The sequence below is a fragment of the Tasmannia lanceolata genome, unplaced genomic scaffold, assembly GCF_043159265.1.
Source record: "Tasmannia lanceolata isolate RefF3 unplaced genomic scaffold, GAP_Taslan_0.1 ptg000015l, whole genome shotgun sequence".
Taxonomy (NCBI): domain Eukaryota; kingdom Viridiplantae; phylum Streptophyta; class Magnoliopsida; order Canellales; family Winteraceae; genus Tasmannia; species Tasmannia lanceolata.
This window is the reverse complement of record NW_027518692.1, coordinates 23905647-23922021: the sequence shown is the minus strand read 5'-3', so window position 1 is coordinate 23922021 and position 16375 is coordinate 23905647. Positions and strand designations below refer to the sequence as shown.

At 41.1% G+C, this 16375-nt stretch overlaps 1 protein-coding gene across 1 annotated transcript; it reads right to left on the bottom strand.

Moving 5' to 3' along the window:
* Positions 1–366: 366 nt before the first annotated feature.
* LOC143891876 (uncharacterized) lies at positions 367–3166 on the bottom strand. Its single transcript, XM_077396378.1, has 4 exons — positions 1856–3166; positions 1382–1699; positions 593–994; positions 367–375 (listed from the first exon to the last, which is right to left on the bottom strand). The coding sequence occupies exons 1-4, from the start codon at positions 3164–3166 to the stop codon at positions 367–369; spliced, it is 2040 nt and encodes a 679-aa protein (XP_077252493.1).
* Between the last annotated feature and the right edge of the window lie 13209 nt (positions 3167–16375).

Below are 16375 nucleotides of genomic sequence, written 5' to 3'. Positions count from 1 at the left end.
GACTCTCCTCTTGTTGAATCATATGCTTGATTTCAAGGGGAGTTTCGTCGGCTACCTCATTAGAGGGGGAGTCTTGATTATCATTATTAGTTACTTGATCAGGTTTAGAAGCAGGATCAGTAGAAGAGACAAGTACAGGAATGTAAGCAAAAGAATCTTTTATTTCATCAGAATGAATGATTACATCAGATGACTTGCCCACATCAGGCGTTACAGACTTTGAAACAGAATGAAAAAATAAACCGACATCAGTATCGACGCGATGAGAAACATGTACAGCCAAAGAATCAATGAATACGCCCTCAGACTCGGACTCGACACCACCAAGGACAGACTCGTCACCCATTCCAGAGGTAGACCCGACTTCTACAGTACCTGCATCAAAAGAAAAGTTAGAAATGACAGACTCTAGGATGGACTCAGAAACTGACACATACTTTGAAATAACTGACTCTTTTGAAGGGACTGGAATGTACTGAGGGATTACTTGGGGTATAACCTGTGAGGTCCAATTATCCAGAGGTCCCTCGGCTGGGGTGATATAGTCCTCTGGGTTCAGAAAAGGTGCGTCTCTTCCAATCATAGCAACGACTGGTGCCTCGGTCTGAAACAAAGAATTCAAGAGTTCCGGTTCGAAGTTCTCAACCCAGTCTAAATCTGATTCTTCTGTCACAACTGCCTCTGCAATCTGCTTACTGAAAAAGTCTACTGGCAGCTCATCTGCGAAGAAGATCTCAAGACCAGGCAGCTTTACCCCGCTCTCATCATACCATGGCTCTGAAAAACCGTAATAAGGGCAATCAGCTCCTTCTTTCCGAAATCTGCCATTCATTATCATACTGAAGGGTCCCATTGGAAATTCTAAACCCTTGCGGCGGCACTCGGCCCATTTGAACATGTAAGCTCTCATTTCTTGCATCTCCTTGCGAGTTGGCTTGTATCCCAACCCAAACAACCCATCAGATGCTTTCAACTCGGGCCGCTCAGTCGGACCCTGCATATTCTTTCCCAAACCTGCCCCTGGGAGATACCCAAATCGGCGCATCATCTTGACTACCCGAGTATTGGTGCTAGAGAGAAACATAATTTCTTCACTCATAGCCTCTTTCATGGTGATAGCCGAAACCTCCACTGAAAATCCTGTCAGACTGATATCTCTTGTGTTTTCAGTAACAAGCTCTTGAGATATTTGTCCGACTTCTGGCTCGGGATCTCCCTTGACTGTGATCACCCGGTTGTTTCGAATGAATTTCAATTTTTGGTGAAGCGTAGAAGGGATAACTCCAACCTTGTGCAGCCAAGGTCGACCAAGCAACAGACAAAAAGAAGTCTTGATATCTAACACCTGAAATTCAATGTCAAAGGTTTCTCCTCCAATGACAATCTCAGTAGCCAAGGTTCCAATAACGTCCCTTCGGGTTCCATCATATGCCAGTATACCCTGCTCAGACGGAATGAAGTCTTCAGGCCCAAACCCCAGAGTAGTGGCAGTGCTCAAAGGACACACGTTCAAAGCTGACCCATTGTCTACCAGTACTTCTGATACTTTCTTCTGATTGCAAAGCAGGGTAATCTTGAGAGGACGAGTATGATCCTTTCCTTCTGAAGGCAAGTCCTCATCTGAGAAAGATAAGGCTTTTGAAGCCTTGGTCATGGCCACCAAACCGACCAGCTCGTCAGGAGTGATCTCAACTGATACCTGGGACGAGTTCAATTCACGAAGTACACCCTGTCTGTGCTTCGGCGATGCCATCAGTAAACCCCAAATTGAAACATTAGCTTGGGTTTTCTTAAGCTGATTCAGTAGGTTATCTTCCTCTTCATCAAGTCTTTGTTTCTGCCTCTGACTGTCAACCCCTCTTGCAACTTCAGCGGGATTTTCAACTCTAAGCTCAGCTGGTTTGAAGACTCGTCCACCCCGTGTGACGTGGCGGAGTTCATCACATTGATCGTTCAGGAGCAACAAATCTTCATCTTCCATTCTAAGGATGTAAGGGGTTTTTATCTCTTCTTCCTCATCATCACTCACCCTTAAGACATATAGAGATTCAGAATTTTTCTCCTCATCTTCACACTGGAAAACATGTGACTGGTTTGATGGCCCAGCCACATCAGGGTCATTCCAGGATAAAACATATGGCCTTTCAGATTCTGCCCACTGATTTTCTTCTTCAAATTTCCAGACATAGGGTTCTTCGGATTCCACAGCACATATGAAGGAAGCCGGATCAATGACAGACTCCTCGGCGCAAATGACATTGACCGAGGATGGAGGCGGCATTGCATGCGTAGGAAGGGGGTTTCTAGTTACATTTGGTAACTCGATTGACAGTTCCTTCCTATCGATCATGTTCTGAATTTGGTGTTTCAAAGCTAAACACCTATCAGTAATATGGCCAGTGTTGCGATGATAATCACAGAACTGATCCTCTCTCCAAGATCTCGGCAATGGGTTGGGAGGAGGCTTAATGTCAGGCAGCTTGATCTTCCTGTCCTTCAACAGCTTCTTCAAAGCTACGGACAAAGAATATGGAAGGGGATCAAAATGACGAGGAGGCTTCTGCTCCATCGGCGGCCTTCTCACTTCAGTGACTACCCTGGGTGGGGGCCTGACATAATTGACATTATGTACTTCCTTTGGCGCCATCACAGGTCGCTTCCCTTCTCTGACATCAGACGGAATTCTTGATTTCAGGCCTTTAGCCAATGCATCTTCTATCTGAGTCCCAGTCTTAATGAGATGATTGAAATCGAGGAAATACTGAATAGCCATATGGTGATAATATTGTGGTGACAGATTTTTCACCACAATCTTGATTTGATCCTCATCTGACAGACGATGAGTCATTTGCGCGGCCTTCCTTCTCCACCTGCGGATGAAGGAAGTAAAAGTTTCATTATGGCCCTGTTTCAAAGCCTTCAAATCTCTCTTAGTCACGTCGATTCCCTCCTCCATGGAGAACTGCTCGACGAACCTATTTGCAATATTCTCTAGAGTTCGGATCTCCTCTGACTTTAAGCTCAAGAACCACTTTTTAGCCACTCCGACCAAAGATCTGGGAAATAATAGAGCAACTTGCTCCGGAGATAGACCATGCTGCTGTAAAAGCGGAAGAACAGACATTAGATGGCTTCGAGGACACCCGGTCCCATCGTATTTATCCATGTCCGGAACTTTGAATCTAGGAGGCAATGTGACTCCCGGATACAACATAAAATCGGCCATGTTCAACCTTTTCGGGCCTTGAAATTTTATGTTTTCCATCTCTTGGGCCAGCCTATCCATTCTGTCCGCCATCGCTCTGTCCTCATTGGCTCTATTCAGATTAGGATGACAATTCTCTTCTTCATACTGCTCATTATCAAGATCGTCTTCGACGTTCAAGACCGCAGGCCCGGCCATTGCAGGGGGGGGAGGAGGTATAACTGATGGGTGCTGAGCTACATGTTCTCTGGAAGTAGACTCTCTGTCATTTTTCAGACGTGCTATCTCTTCATTCATGTTATTCATCTGTTGGAGCATAGCCTTCATCATCTCACTCATCTCGGCCAAAGCATTTCCAGAGTCAGCCATCTGTGCAATAGGAAATTGGACAAGCGAAGGGATTTCCTGGAGATTGGAGAAAGGTAATGCAGGGGAGGTAAAAGAAATTGGTGAGGAAGAAAAACGACTCAGCCTGGAATCAGCGGACTGACGGGACCAGGTTGATTTTGAAACGAGGATTTTCTTAGGAGCAATGGCTGCTCAATCAAGAATCCTGATATGGAAATAAAAACACTAGATTAAAAAATTTAATAATTGAGATAAACTATTCTCATCAAATAATGACAAGAGAAACAGAAAACACACTTTCATTAATAGAAATTTGGGATTACAATTGATGAAAACATCAGTCTTTGACTTCAATTAGATAAACAAATGGTAATTGGAAAAAAATCAATACGACAAAAATATGATAAGGTCTTCAAGGTCTTTCGATACGGGCTCTCTTTCCCTCGGGTTCTTCTGAAAAATCATTCCGCCCGATTTTAGACGATAGAGCAAATCTCTGACTGATGACTTTGTTTCTCCAGGCAGTTACAATAGACTGGATGAGATCAGGAGTAAGTTTCTCGCAAAGAGGAGGAGTTACGATTCTGGGAGGATATGGCTTTCCCGTAATCTGGTAAAGCAAACGCATGGGTGCGTAGAAGGTTGATTTTTCCAAACCCATAAGATATACAAAGGAATATGGGTAAGTACTAGTAATGACCTGAAGGCATGAATGACTCACCATGTGAAGTTTGTCATGGTCTACATGCTGCAACCAATGGTGCCATTCGTCAATGGATTGGGGTTGGTTGGCCATTGATTGCCATGACGAATGATCCTTAAGGGTATACTTAATGGAATTTTGTGGCTTAAGAATAGTAAGCTTTTCACAAAGCCACAAATAAAGCAGTTTAGCACACCCATAGAAACTATTTTGGACTTTTGAAGGATCAATACGATCTAGTCCTAAGATAGTTTCTGCTAACATAGTAGGAATAGGATTTCTTCCTTTGTTAATCTGGTCTACTATGCCCAGCAAAGCCAATGGGGCAACACGGGGGTCGCCACGAATGATATGGCGAGCAAAAACTCCAAAGATTAAGGCACTACGCCGACAGCTTTGGAAACGGGAGTTAGTAGGGTCAGTGTTTTTAGAAAAAATTTCAATAAGGACATGGACCTCTACATGCGTGCCTTTGAAGCAAGGTAAGGCATCAACGATGTCATTTTGGAATAACCCGCAAAAAAGGGAATTAGAAGAGTTTATGTTTGCAGGTTGAATCCAAAGTCCTTCAGATGTGATCTCTAGCAAGGCGCACCAATCTTCAAAGATTGGGCAAAGTTCAAAAGAACCGAATCGAAACACATGAAGAATGGGATCCCAAAGCTTTGCAACTGCCTGAAGAAATTTCCAATTTATACCAGATACGCTCAAGTAATTGAACGTGCTTATGAACCGATCGATCATGCTTCGCTCATGCTCACGCGGAAGGGTTCTGATGACTTCACTTATCCAAATCTTCAACATATTATTCGACATGATTGAACCTGACATTCAGATAAGATAGAGATTACGAAGGAATAAGAAGGACCTTGCAAATGATAAGAATAATTTGACAATCATTTATATAGGAAGGATACGATTGGTGATAATGGATTTTTCATCTATGATCAAAATGATCAACAGATCAGAAGATAGAACACAGTCATGGAATGACAGAAGTAGGTCATAGGCTGGATCTAAATCTGGCGATGAATATTAACTTTACGATCAAGGAGATCAAGATGATAGATCATGGTCATGAGGATAACAAGGAAGCCATCGGCCAGATCTCAAAACGAAACAGGTAGACAACAAATATATGCACAAATTGAATCTATGATACAACACAAGAATGGTTATCTTCCAAAAAAAGATAACAAAATAGATTATGACCAACAATGACATGTATGGGTCACTGACGAAAGAACGTGAACGCAATTGATCAAATCAGAGATTCCCATTAAGAGTGAAATTTTAAGCTAACTGATACATGAAAATGGGAATCGAAACAATGCAAACTGACTCTAAAGACTAGCAGTCATGCTCAAAATGATTTGGATAAAATCCGGCAGCATAACGGCTATACAGGGAGGTCAGGGTAAAGTAAACTCATGAGGCAATGATAAGATAGGCTCATGGTTATCTAACTCTATCACAAAAGGTTATAGGTAAAATTTGATAGCATAACGGTGCTACAAAGGGTATATGGGTAAAAAGAAACAGTAATGTAGCACTCTGAACAAGAATACTAACACCTCAAAATGACAGTGTCAATTAGAAAAAGATAATAGGGTGAAAACTCGACCATAGCTAAAAACTATGTGACACGGGGTTTAATCCAATAACCGAAAGATCAAATAACAGATCATGACAATGATAATGGACAAATAAGAGTCATAGACTAGATCTGAGACTGGATAATAAGTGGAGATAACCCACTGAAATGAATAAGGATCCCTAACTAAAGGGAGAGAGGAGAACCCTAATCTAACAATCAAAATATACATATATATATACACATATATATCCTAACCAGGGGCACCAACCCTAAATATATCCAAACAGAGTCAAGATACTTGACTCAAGACAGACATGTGAGTGTACTAGGACCGCATTGTAACCACATAAGGTGAGTTACAATAATCTATACACAGGACAAAGTTCCTAAATCTAGGTTCCAACATGTGTAAGTAACACATGTTCGCTCCTATATGAACAAAATACATATATAGGTACAAGCAAGTCCTAATTGGGTTTTTACTAGGTTAGCAAATATACTCATGTACATAATATATGTAAAAGGAAAGTAGAGCTCCGGACTCAATCAGGTACTATGCATATGATCCATACTTAGTATGTATAACACAAGTGCACCGAGTGTTATACATAGTATGCTTCATTGCTCATCGGCTGCTGTAAACACAAGTGCACCGAGTGTTTACGGGTGCAGCACGAGCGCATAGCTTGGAAATAGATACAACAGCACCAACAGGGTAATGACATCCCATGTGGCACGCATTGTTTCTATCCCGTGGAGCCAATTATAATAAAATCAATAAAAGAAAATAAAGAACAAAATGATGTATGTCTCTGTGCAGTGTGTGAATCCCTTGTTTTAAACACCTATTTGGTGCCCCTGGATTCTAATCGATTAAATTCCCATTGATAATGACTTTAGTTCAAAATTCTTCAAAATTAATAAAAATGGCATTTTAACAGAGTTAGGCAATATCTCGAAAGATTTCCCCAGCAGAGTCGCCAGCCTGTGGACCCCGATCCGAGAGAGGGGCGGCGGTGGGAGACGTGCCCCACGCGCTCACAGTCTCTATGGATCATCCACGTGAATGGAGAGCTCTACCAAGGAACTCTCGAAAGAAAATGCCTCTCACAGCATGAGTGGCGATACAAAGGTGAGATACCTCTCGATTCGGGGACTAGCCCAGATTCGAGGCGTACCTTAAACAAAGAAGAGTCGCCATCCAAGGAAAAAGGCAAATGGGCCCTGGATCCCATACTATGCTCTGTTGCAACGGATAACGAGAGATATAAAATAAGGTTCGTGCCTGGTTACGAATTCGGAAGGTCTAAAGAGCACCTCATCCGCCCAAGTGCAAACACCTGGTCTCTTATGCCATTTACTTAATAATTTTGAAGAGTTTTGGACGAGAATCATATGAAATGGGAACACAAATCTCCGAGAAGACGTCTATCTAATCATGCATGTCTCGGAGGAATAATAAACACACATAAAAGAAATAAAAGTGTCACCTGAGAATAACTAGGTTATAAGTGACATGCCTAATGGGTGTCTAAGTTCTGGTGTGCAAACACATGCATGACATACCAAAAAAGTATAAGGTCTGCGCAATAAAGTAAGAAAACACTGCAAAACATAGAAAATGACTCGATACCATACGACCCTAAGACTCTAATCCATACCTAGGCCCGAGTCTTCAGATGATCTAATGTTCATCCAAAGAAGCCTACGTATCCCCGCCTCCACGAGAATCAAGGCAACGTAGTTCTTCGCACCTATTCTAAACTATGATGCCTAAGACATCTAGCCCTCTATCCTAGACTCGATCTAAAAGACCAGACTAGTTCTTAAAGCTTCTTGTGTGATTATTTAAATTCCAATGGGTTGTAGATTTTAGGACACCCTATATGCCCTAATTAAATGCAGGTTGGTTAGTGTGGACCCCGATCCTGAGAGGACGAGTGCGGCGAGGGACGCGAGGTCCCCACAGCAATCCTCTAAGATCTCCACAATGTGAAGGAGAGCTCTGCCAAGGAACTCTCGAAACGGATGCCACCCTCACAGCATAGCACGAGTGGCGATATAAAAAGAAAGGGATATATCTTGATTCGGAACCGAGGTTCGAAACCGAGACATACCCAAAATAAACTCAGAGTCGCCATCCATGGATAGGCCATGGAACCCTAAAATCAAATCCTCTGTGCAATGGATAACCAGAAATATATATGGGTTCGTGCCTGGTTACGAATGGGGAAGGTCTGAGAGCACCCCCAATTCGCCCGAGTGCAAGCACTTGGTCTCTTATGCCATTTTCATTAATTCCAAAGAAGTTTGAGTAAAAATCATGTGAAATGGGAACAATCCTCAGGAATCGTCTACCTAAGCATGCATTTCCTGAGAATGGAGAAATAAACACGTAAAATGAAATGAAAAATGTGTCACCTAAGCAAAGCTAGGTTATGAGTGACATGCCTAATGGGTGTCTAAGTTTCTGGTGGACACGCACATGCAAGCTACAACCAAAGGTATAGTATCAGTACAAGAAAGTAAGAAAACATATCAAAACATGAGACACAAATCTATGCTATGTATGACGGGACAAGACAAGTCCTAACTCTAATGCAGGACTGGACTCGGACCAGAATGGCCATCCATCCTAGCTGCGCTACGTATCCCGGCCTCGGGAAGAATCGGAGCCCACGTAGTTCGATGCCCTATTCTAAATTATGATGCCTAAGACATCTAGCCCTCTATCCTAGACTCGATCTAAAAGACCGAACCAGTTATTAAAGCTTCTTGTATGATTATTAAAATTCCAGTGAATTGTGGATTTTAGGACACCCTATATGCCCTAACTAATGCAAGTTGATTAGCCTTAGGCTAATGCAGGTGGTTCCTACAATCCTATGTGTAACTAGGCTGTGCAACCTAATGAAAACCACGGGCTGACTATATGCCTAGTCTAGCCATCGGTTCGACTAAATGTCTAACCGATCGACTCGAGGCCTCCTAACTCTAGGGACACTCACACGGCAGGACATACCATACAAATCAAGACAAACTCCTAACTCTAGAACACAACCTAAACAGCTAGGACATACTCCTAACTCTAGAGGAAGATCTTTTTGAAAATGGTTTGAATATTTTTGTAACTTTGAAAGATTTAAAATTTTTATTTTTAAAGGTTTGGCTGGACTTGGGATGTGGATCCCAAGCTGCACTACGTACCTCGTGGAAGAGGATCAAGCCAACGTAGTTCGAAACGAACTCTCTACCTATCAAACACTTACGGCAAATCAACTATGCTCTAATAATACTATTATAAGAGCAAATGAGTCAAAGGCTCTCTAATGACAGTAACTGGAGAATAAATGAGTCAAAGACTCTATAATAAAAGCGACTAAAGGATAAACGAGTCAAAGACTCTAATAAGAGCAACTGATAACACTGAAATGAGATAACGAAGTCAAAGACTCTCTAATAATACTGCAAATGAAACAGATGAGTCAAAGATTCTCTAAAAACGGAAACACGAGTCAAAGACTCCAATGACACCAACTAAAAGATAAATGAGTCAAAGACTCTCTAAAGGAAAAGAAACACGAGTCAAAGACTCCACTAACATTAACTAAAGGATTAATGAGTAAAGACTCTCTAAAAGAGATGAAAAACACGAGTCAAAGACTCCACTAACACCAACTAAAGGATATATGAGTCAAAGACTCTCTAAAGGAAAAGAAATACGAGTCAAAGACTCCACTAACACCAACTAAAGGATAAATGAGTCAAAGACTCTCTAAAAGAGATGAAAATACGAGTCAAAGACTCCACTAACACCAACTAAAGGATATATGAGTCAAAGACTCTCTAAAGGAAAAGAAACATGAGTCAAAGACTCTACTAACACCAACTAAAGGATAAATGAGTCAAAGACTCTCTAAAAGAGATGAAAACACGAGTCAAAGACTCTACTAACACCAACTAAAGGATATATGAGTCAAAGACTCTCTAAAGGAAAAGAAAACACGAGTCAAAGACTCCACTGACAACAGCTAAAGACAGATGAGTCAAAAGACTCTCTAAAAGATATGGAAACGCGATCGAATCATATAATAGAAGATTGAAAATCTGTGATCAAGATGAGATGAGATAGCATAAGATTGCTTTCAACGGATGGATCATGAATGACTAATCCTATGAGATCTTTAGAAATGAATGGGATTTACATCCTAACCCCAAAGGAAAAGTTTTTTAATCTTCACACATTTTATCAGTGTTACCTGAAGGCATCAACCCTAACCCTAATCTAGCGGAGTGGAGAAAGGATCTCGACTCATGACTTTGTTTGTGTACCTAGGACCGATCGTAGCCATTGGAAGATGGACTACGGCCTAATCTAGACACAAATGGGTAGGATATCCTAAACTAGGCTCACACACGTGATGCACATGTGTTCATATACTACATGCATGTGTGGGTTAATCTAGGGGTAAGGCCAAGAGTTCCCTTAGCGCGAATCCATGTTCGATATACTGTACCAGTGTCCGGCGTATCAGTACGTGAACAAGAGATCCGTTTACGTACCATAAAGGTACTAGGCTAAGGGTGGAATGCTTCTCTAGCACAGAGGCACCAGGTGATGAAATCCCAGTCAACCATGCTAGATAACACTCCGGGTTCCTAAAATAGGACGTGTGTGCATGTGAGATGCAGGGGTTTAGATGCAAGTGATGTAAGTGTGTGCAATAAGTTCGCGCAATCTATGATGCCTTCAGGTTTTGTTAGATTAAGTTTGAGTAAATGTGATGAGCAAATGAAGCATACAAAACTACTATTTATAATTACTATTCAAGACTACTATTTATAATTACTATTCAAGACTACTATTCAAGACTACTATTCACAACTACTATTCAAAACTACTATTCAAAACTACTATTCAAAGCTACTATTCAAAGCTACTATTCAAAACTACTATTCAAAACTACTATTCAAAACTACTATTCAAAACTACTATTCAAAACTACTATTCACAGTAGGACCTACCAAGTACTATTCACACAAACGGGCCCCACACAAACGGGCCCCACACAAGCGGGTCCCACACAAGCGGGTCCCACATCGGCGGGTCCCACACAAGCGGGTCCCACATCGGCGGGTCCCACATAAGCGGTCCCACATCAGCGGGTCCCATATCAGCGGGTCCCACATCGGCGGGTCCCACACAAGCGGGTCCCACATCGGCGGGTCCCACACAAGCGGGTCCCACATCGGCGGGTCCCACATAAGCGGTCCCACATCAGCGGGTCCCATATCAGCGGGTCCCACATCGGCGGGTCCCACACAAGCGGGCCCCACACAAGCGGTCCCACATCGGCGGGCCCCACACAAGCGGGTCCCTCGGTAATTGGAAACGAAATAACAATTAAATATTCCACCGAAAGAAAAATAATAATACTTAATTAATAGTAATCATCGCGGTCAAAAAAATTAATAATTTAATAATATTAATAACCGACAAAAATAATAATTTAAATAAAATAATCATTACGGTCAAAAAAACAATAATTACTCACCGACAAAAATAATAATTTAATAATATTAATCGACGAAAATAATAATTTAATAATATTAATCGACCTAGTACTGTTCACGCAAGCTTTACTATGCACGAAAATAAAAATTTAATCCTATTACTATGCAAACAGCTATTACTATTTCGACAATTTTAATATTAATAAAACTTCGAACAGTAATGATGAAACGAATGAAACGAGAAAAAAAAATTAAAAATAAATAAATAAATAAACATAAAAATGAAAATACCTGCGATCGGTAATGGTGGCCGGAGTTGGGGCCGGATTCCGGCACAGCCGGTCGGAGGTGGCGATGATCGGAATTTTGGGGAAGACGAGATCCGAGATTTTGAAAATCTGAGCGATCGGTAAGGGTGGCCGGAGTTGGGGCCGGATTCCGGCACAGCCGGTCGGAGGTGGCGATGATCGGAATTTTGGGGAAGACGATCGGAAAAGATAATCGGCGAGGGAAGAAAAAGAAAATGGAAAACCCAAAAATCTCACTCTCTCTCTCCCTCCGATTTCTGTTTTTTTTTTTTTTTTTTTTTTTTAATTCACAAATAAGCTCCCCTCCTCTGTCTGTCTCAGATCTGAAATCTCAGATCTGAGATCCGAGATTTCTCTGTAAATGAGGTTTTGGATGTCCGGCTGGATTCCGGTGGGGTTTGCCGGAGGTGGAGGTGGCTAGCCGGTGGTGATATGGTTGGGGACGGGTTTTGGTCGGAAAAAATGGGGGTGGAGGTGATCGGCGGTTGGTGGTTGACCGGAGAGAGGTGGCCGGATCTCTCTCACCCCCTCTGCTATCTCTCCCTCTCTGCAGATCTCTCTTTTTTTTTTCTTTTTTTTTTCTTTTTTTTTTTTTCAAATGAGCTCCCCCTTCCTCTCTCTCTCTATCTTTTTTTGTATTTACAAATGAGCTCCCCTCTCCCCTTTCGTTTTGATTTTTTTTTATATGTTAAAATAACCTGTTGATATCCGCACCCCCATTTGATGGGCGCACAAAAATGGATGAGTCGTGCCCGCCATTTTTGTCTTATTCGGCCTGGGCGTGACCATCACAGGATAACTCACCCCCCTCTTCAACTGGATATCCCATTCTTCAGATAATTCACCCCCCTTTGGATTTGTACTATGCACCCTCTCCCGGCTCGTCTTATTTGACAAATCAGCTCGGATATTGATGAAATTTTACGGGGACCTATGGGGGACCCTAACCTAGCTTAGGGTGCAATTCGGGATCCTAACTTGGTGATTAGATGGGGCTTCGCCCAAGCACAGCAAACTTGGGTCCGGTCAAAATGGGGTGTCTACAGATGCCCCTCTTTGGCAGAGCGTGTGCAACACGCGAATGGCAAAGCTGAATAGACGACACATTTTGACTGACCCGAAAACAAAGCCAATTTTTAGGTTTTCAGTTTTAAAACGATATTCACAAAGATAAAACTCTACCAACAATAGGGAGATAGCCTCTCACTGACTCTTAACTCTGTAACTAAGACATCTCAAAGAGATAGTCTCTCCCTAATACTCATGACTCAACTATCTAAACTAGTTAACAAAAGACGAACGAACGATTGCAAAAAATACAAACACACATTTTTTTTTTATCAGGCTAAGCCAAAGTAAACATAACAATTGCTCAAAGAGCATCAACCAAACAAACAAAATAATCATTTTAATTACTCAAAGAGTTTCCATTTTTTTTTATATCAGGCTAAGCCAAAGTAAACATAACAATTGCTCCAAGAGCACCAACCAAACAAACAAATTAATCACTTCAATCACTCAAAGAGCTTCCATTTTCTTTTTTAATTTTTTAGAAACCACATTGCAATTTGTCCAAGACAAGTACAAACTCAAACACTTAAAGAGTTTTTCCTTTTTAGAAACCTGCAAAAATAGGCCAAAGACCAATGTATTGAAACTCGTCCAAAACAAGTTCAAAACCAAACACTCAAAGAGTTTTTCCTTTTTAGAAACCTGCAAAAATAGGCCAAAGACCAATGTATTGAAACTCGTCCAAAACAAGTTCAAAACCAAACACTCAAAGAGTTTTTCCTTTTTAGAAACCTGCAAAAATAGGCCAAAGACCAATGTATTGAAACTCGTCCAAAACAAGTTTAAAACCAAACACTCAAAGAGTTTTTTTCTTTTTAGAAACCTGAAAAAATAGGCCAAAGACCAATGTATTGAAACTCGTCCAAAACAAGTTCAAAACCAAACACTCAAAGAGTTGTTTTTTTTTTTTTTTAAATCATGCCGATCAGTCAAAGACTCGACCAATTATTAGGGTAATCGAATATTCAAGCTAAACTCAAACTTCTAATACCCGAGGCGAGACTAAGTCTCAAGCCCAGCGATAGTTATACAGATCATTGCTGAAAATAAATCTGTGTAACTATCCGAGTAACTCTGACTCCTCTCTTTCAAGGTAGCGAATCACTCCGGATCATGCGGTTCTGCTAAACAGTTCCACGTAAATCCAAATTCGTAGGTCCTGCTAAACAGTCCCCTACAAACCTCTTCGCAGATACACATGACTCCTAACACGTTAGGAAGCTGCACATTGCGGGACGATGATTAGGTAAGTCACCACTTGACATTACACTACTAATCATCTGGGTACTAAGTACCAGAGGCGAGACTAAGTCTCAAGCCTAGCGATAGTTATACAGATCATTACTGAAAATAAATCTGTTTAACTATCCGAGTAACTCTGACTCCTCTCTTTCAAGGTAGCGAATCACTCCGGATCACGCGGTTCTGCTAAACAGTTCCACATAAACCCAAATTCGTAGGTCCTGCTAAACAGTCCCCTACAAACCTCTTCGCAGATACACATGACTCCTAACTCGTTAAGAAGCTGCACATTGCGGAACGATGATTAGGTAAGTCACTACTTGACATTACACTACTAATCATCGGGGTACTAAATACCCGGGAGAAGGAAGAAAAGACCAATCCGTGTAACACAGGATCGGAAATATTTTCCTTATTAAAACATTTCAAAAAGACCAAACCGTGTAACACAGGTTCGATAATTTCCATCTCTATTAAAATCTTTCAAAAGGACCAAACCGTGTAACACAGGTTCGGTAATTTCTATCTCTGTTAAAAACTTTCAAAACGACCAAACTGTGTAACACAGGTTCGGTAATTTCAAACTCTGTTAAAATCTTTCAAAAAGACCAAACCGCGTAACGCAAGTTCGGTAATTTCAAACTCTGTTAAAATCTTTCAAAAGGAATGAAGAATTTACCATCTTTGATCGATTTCACTAATGGGCCAGTCATCTCTTACCAAGAATAACTAGGAGCGCATGATCTTTGCTGAAAGCAAAACTCAAATAGATTGATGAGATTTTCAGGTGCTGACTCTCTTTAACAGGTGAGAAGCATTTTGATGAGGTTTGAAGGATGCAGGAGTAGATTTTATACTCCGCTGGGAATTAAAGTTTCTGAAACTGACTCCAAAAGAAACAATTGGATCAAGGAATTCAACTCAAAGAGCATGTTCAAGCTTCTCTGCTTTCTATTTGCTAAGAATAGATATCCCAGTTATCATTGTGTAATATCTTTTATGACGTAAGTCATAAAAGATGCCCCTAGTATGATGTGCTTCCATGACAAAGTCTTAAGAAGGCAAAAGCAAGGTAAGTAGAAAAAATTTGAGTTTGCATGGGTTCTTTCTTTGGTATAGTGGTAAAACCATCTCCACAAAGGCTGAATGTAAGAATTCTTCATTTTGCTCAGTGCTTGAGGCTTTGATGTTTCAGGCAGGTCTGAATAACAAATCTCTTGCCCTTCTTTGATTCTTAAACCAGGATCTACTTTGAATTTTCTTTTCACTTTGGAAGGTATACACCCATTCTCTCCAGTGCCAAACACTTTTGATTCTAAAAGAAAAACAATGATAAACCAGAAACAGACTTCTGATGACTCTTTCAAAGAAGACTTACAATATTCAAGGGACTTGACTAAATTTTGATTCACCCTTAGATAAAATGTGTTATTTTGTTATGGTAAGGTTAGCCACTCTTAGAGCACTCTCAAAAACTATGTCAAGATGACCTAATTTCCTCCATCGGGATCTCCGTCATGGTTGTTACCCCTTTCGGATTGCTCGGTCTTAATGCCCCTAGTTTAAAAAGGTGTCAAAATAAGTCTCGCTGACACTACTCGGATTCCAGGATTCTGCCCTGTGCAGAGGTGGCTTCTCCGTCTCCCTGATTTCTCTCTTCAAAAGAAGTCATAACTTTTGCTTTCCAAGCTTTCAGTCTGAAAGACCACTTATCTCAACTTTTGCTTGTACTCAAACTTGGGAATTCTACGTAACTGAGGAACTCCTTCTGCTTCTATTCAACTCAACTGTTCATGGGAAGTCTTTGCCCTTGACTGGATTACCTCTTCAAGTTTTCAATCCAGCAGACCACTACCCTGACTTTTTGCATAAGCTAACTCTTTTGGCTGTTAACTTAGCAAATGTATATCTCTAGGCCGCCCTTTCGGGTTTTCAACCTAGTGGGTTGATGAGCACATTTATGTGTGAATTGTAGGTAGAAAAATCATGTAATTCTCTCATTTAAAGCGGTGCTACTAATGTATTTTTCTTGTTTTTGGTGTTTCAGGGTTATTTATGGATTATCGTGAAAAATGGAGCTAAAACGATGAAATTCCAAAGAAAGATTCAAAAGTGGAAACAACTATTGGATCAACACCATTGTGGATCATCATTTGAAGGGTTCGGATTATTTTACGATCCACCAATTGGTTGGTTCAAAATAGCCTTGGGAAGTCATTTTAGGAGTGCAACTAATTTAAATGCCCACAAGACGAATGCTTCGAATCATCCATTTGACGGATCGCCAAATGGATGGTTTAGATCATCCCATGGAATGGACCACTAAGTACTCTCATTACCCATAGTAGAAGGGGTTGGCTTGGGAATATAGAAGGGTTCGAATATAT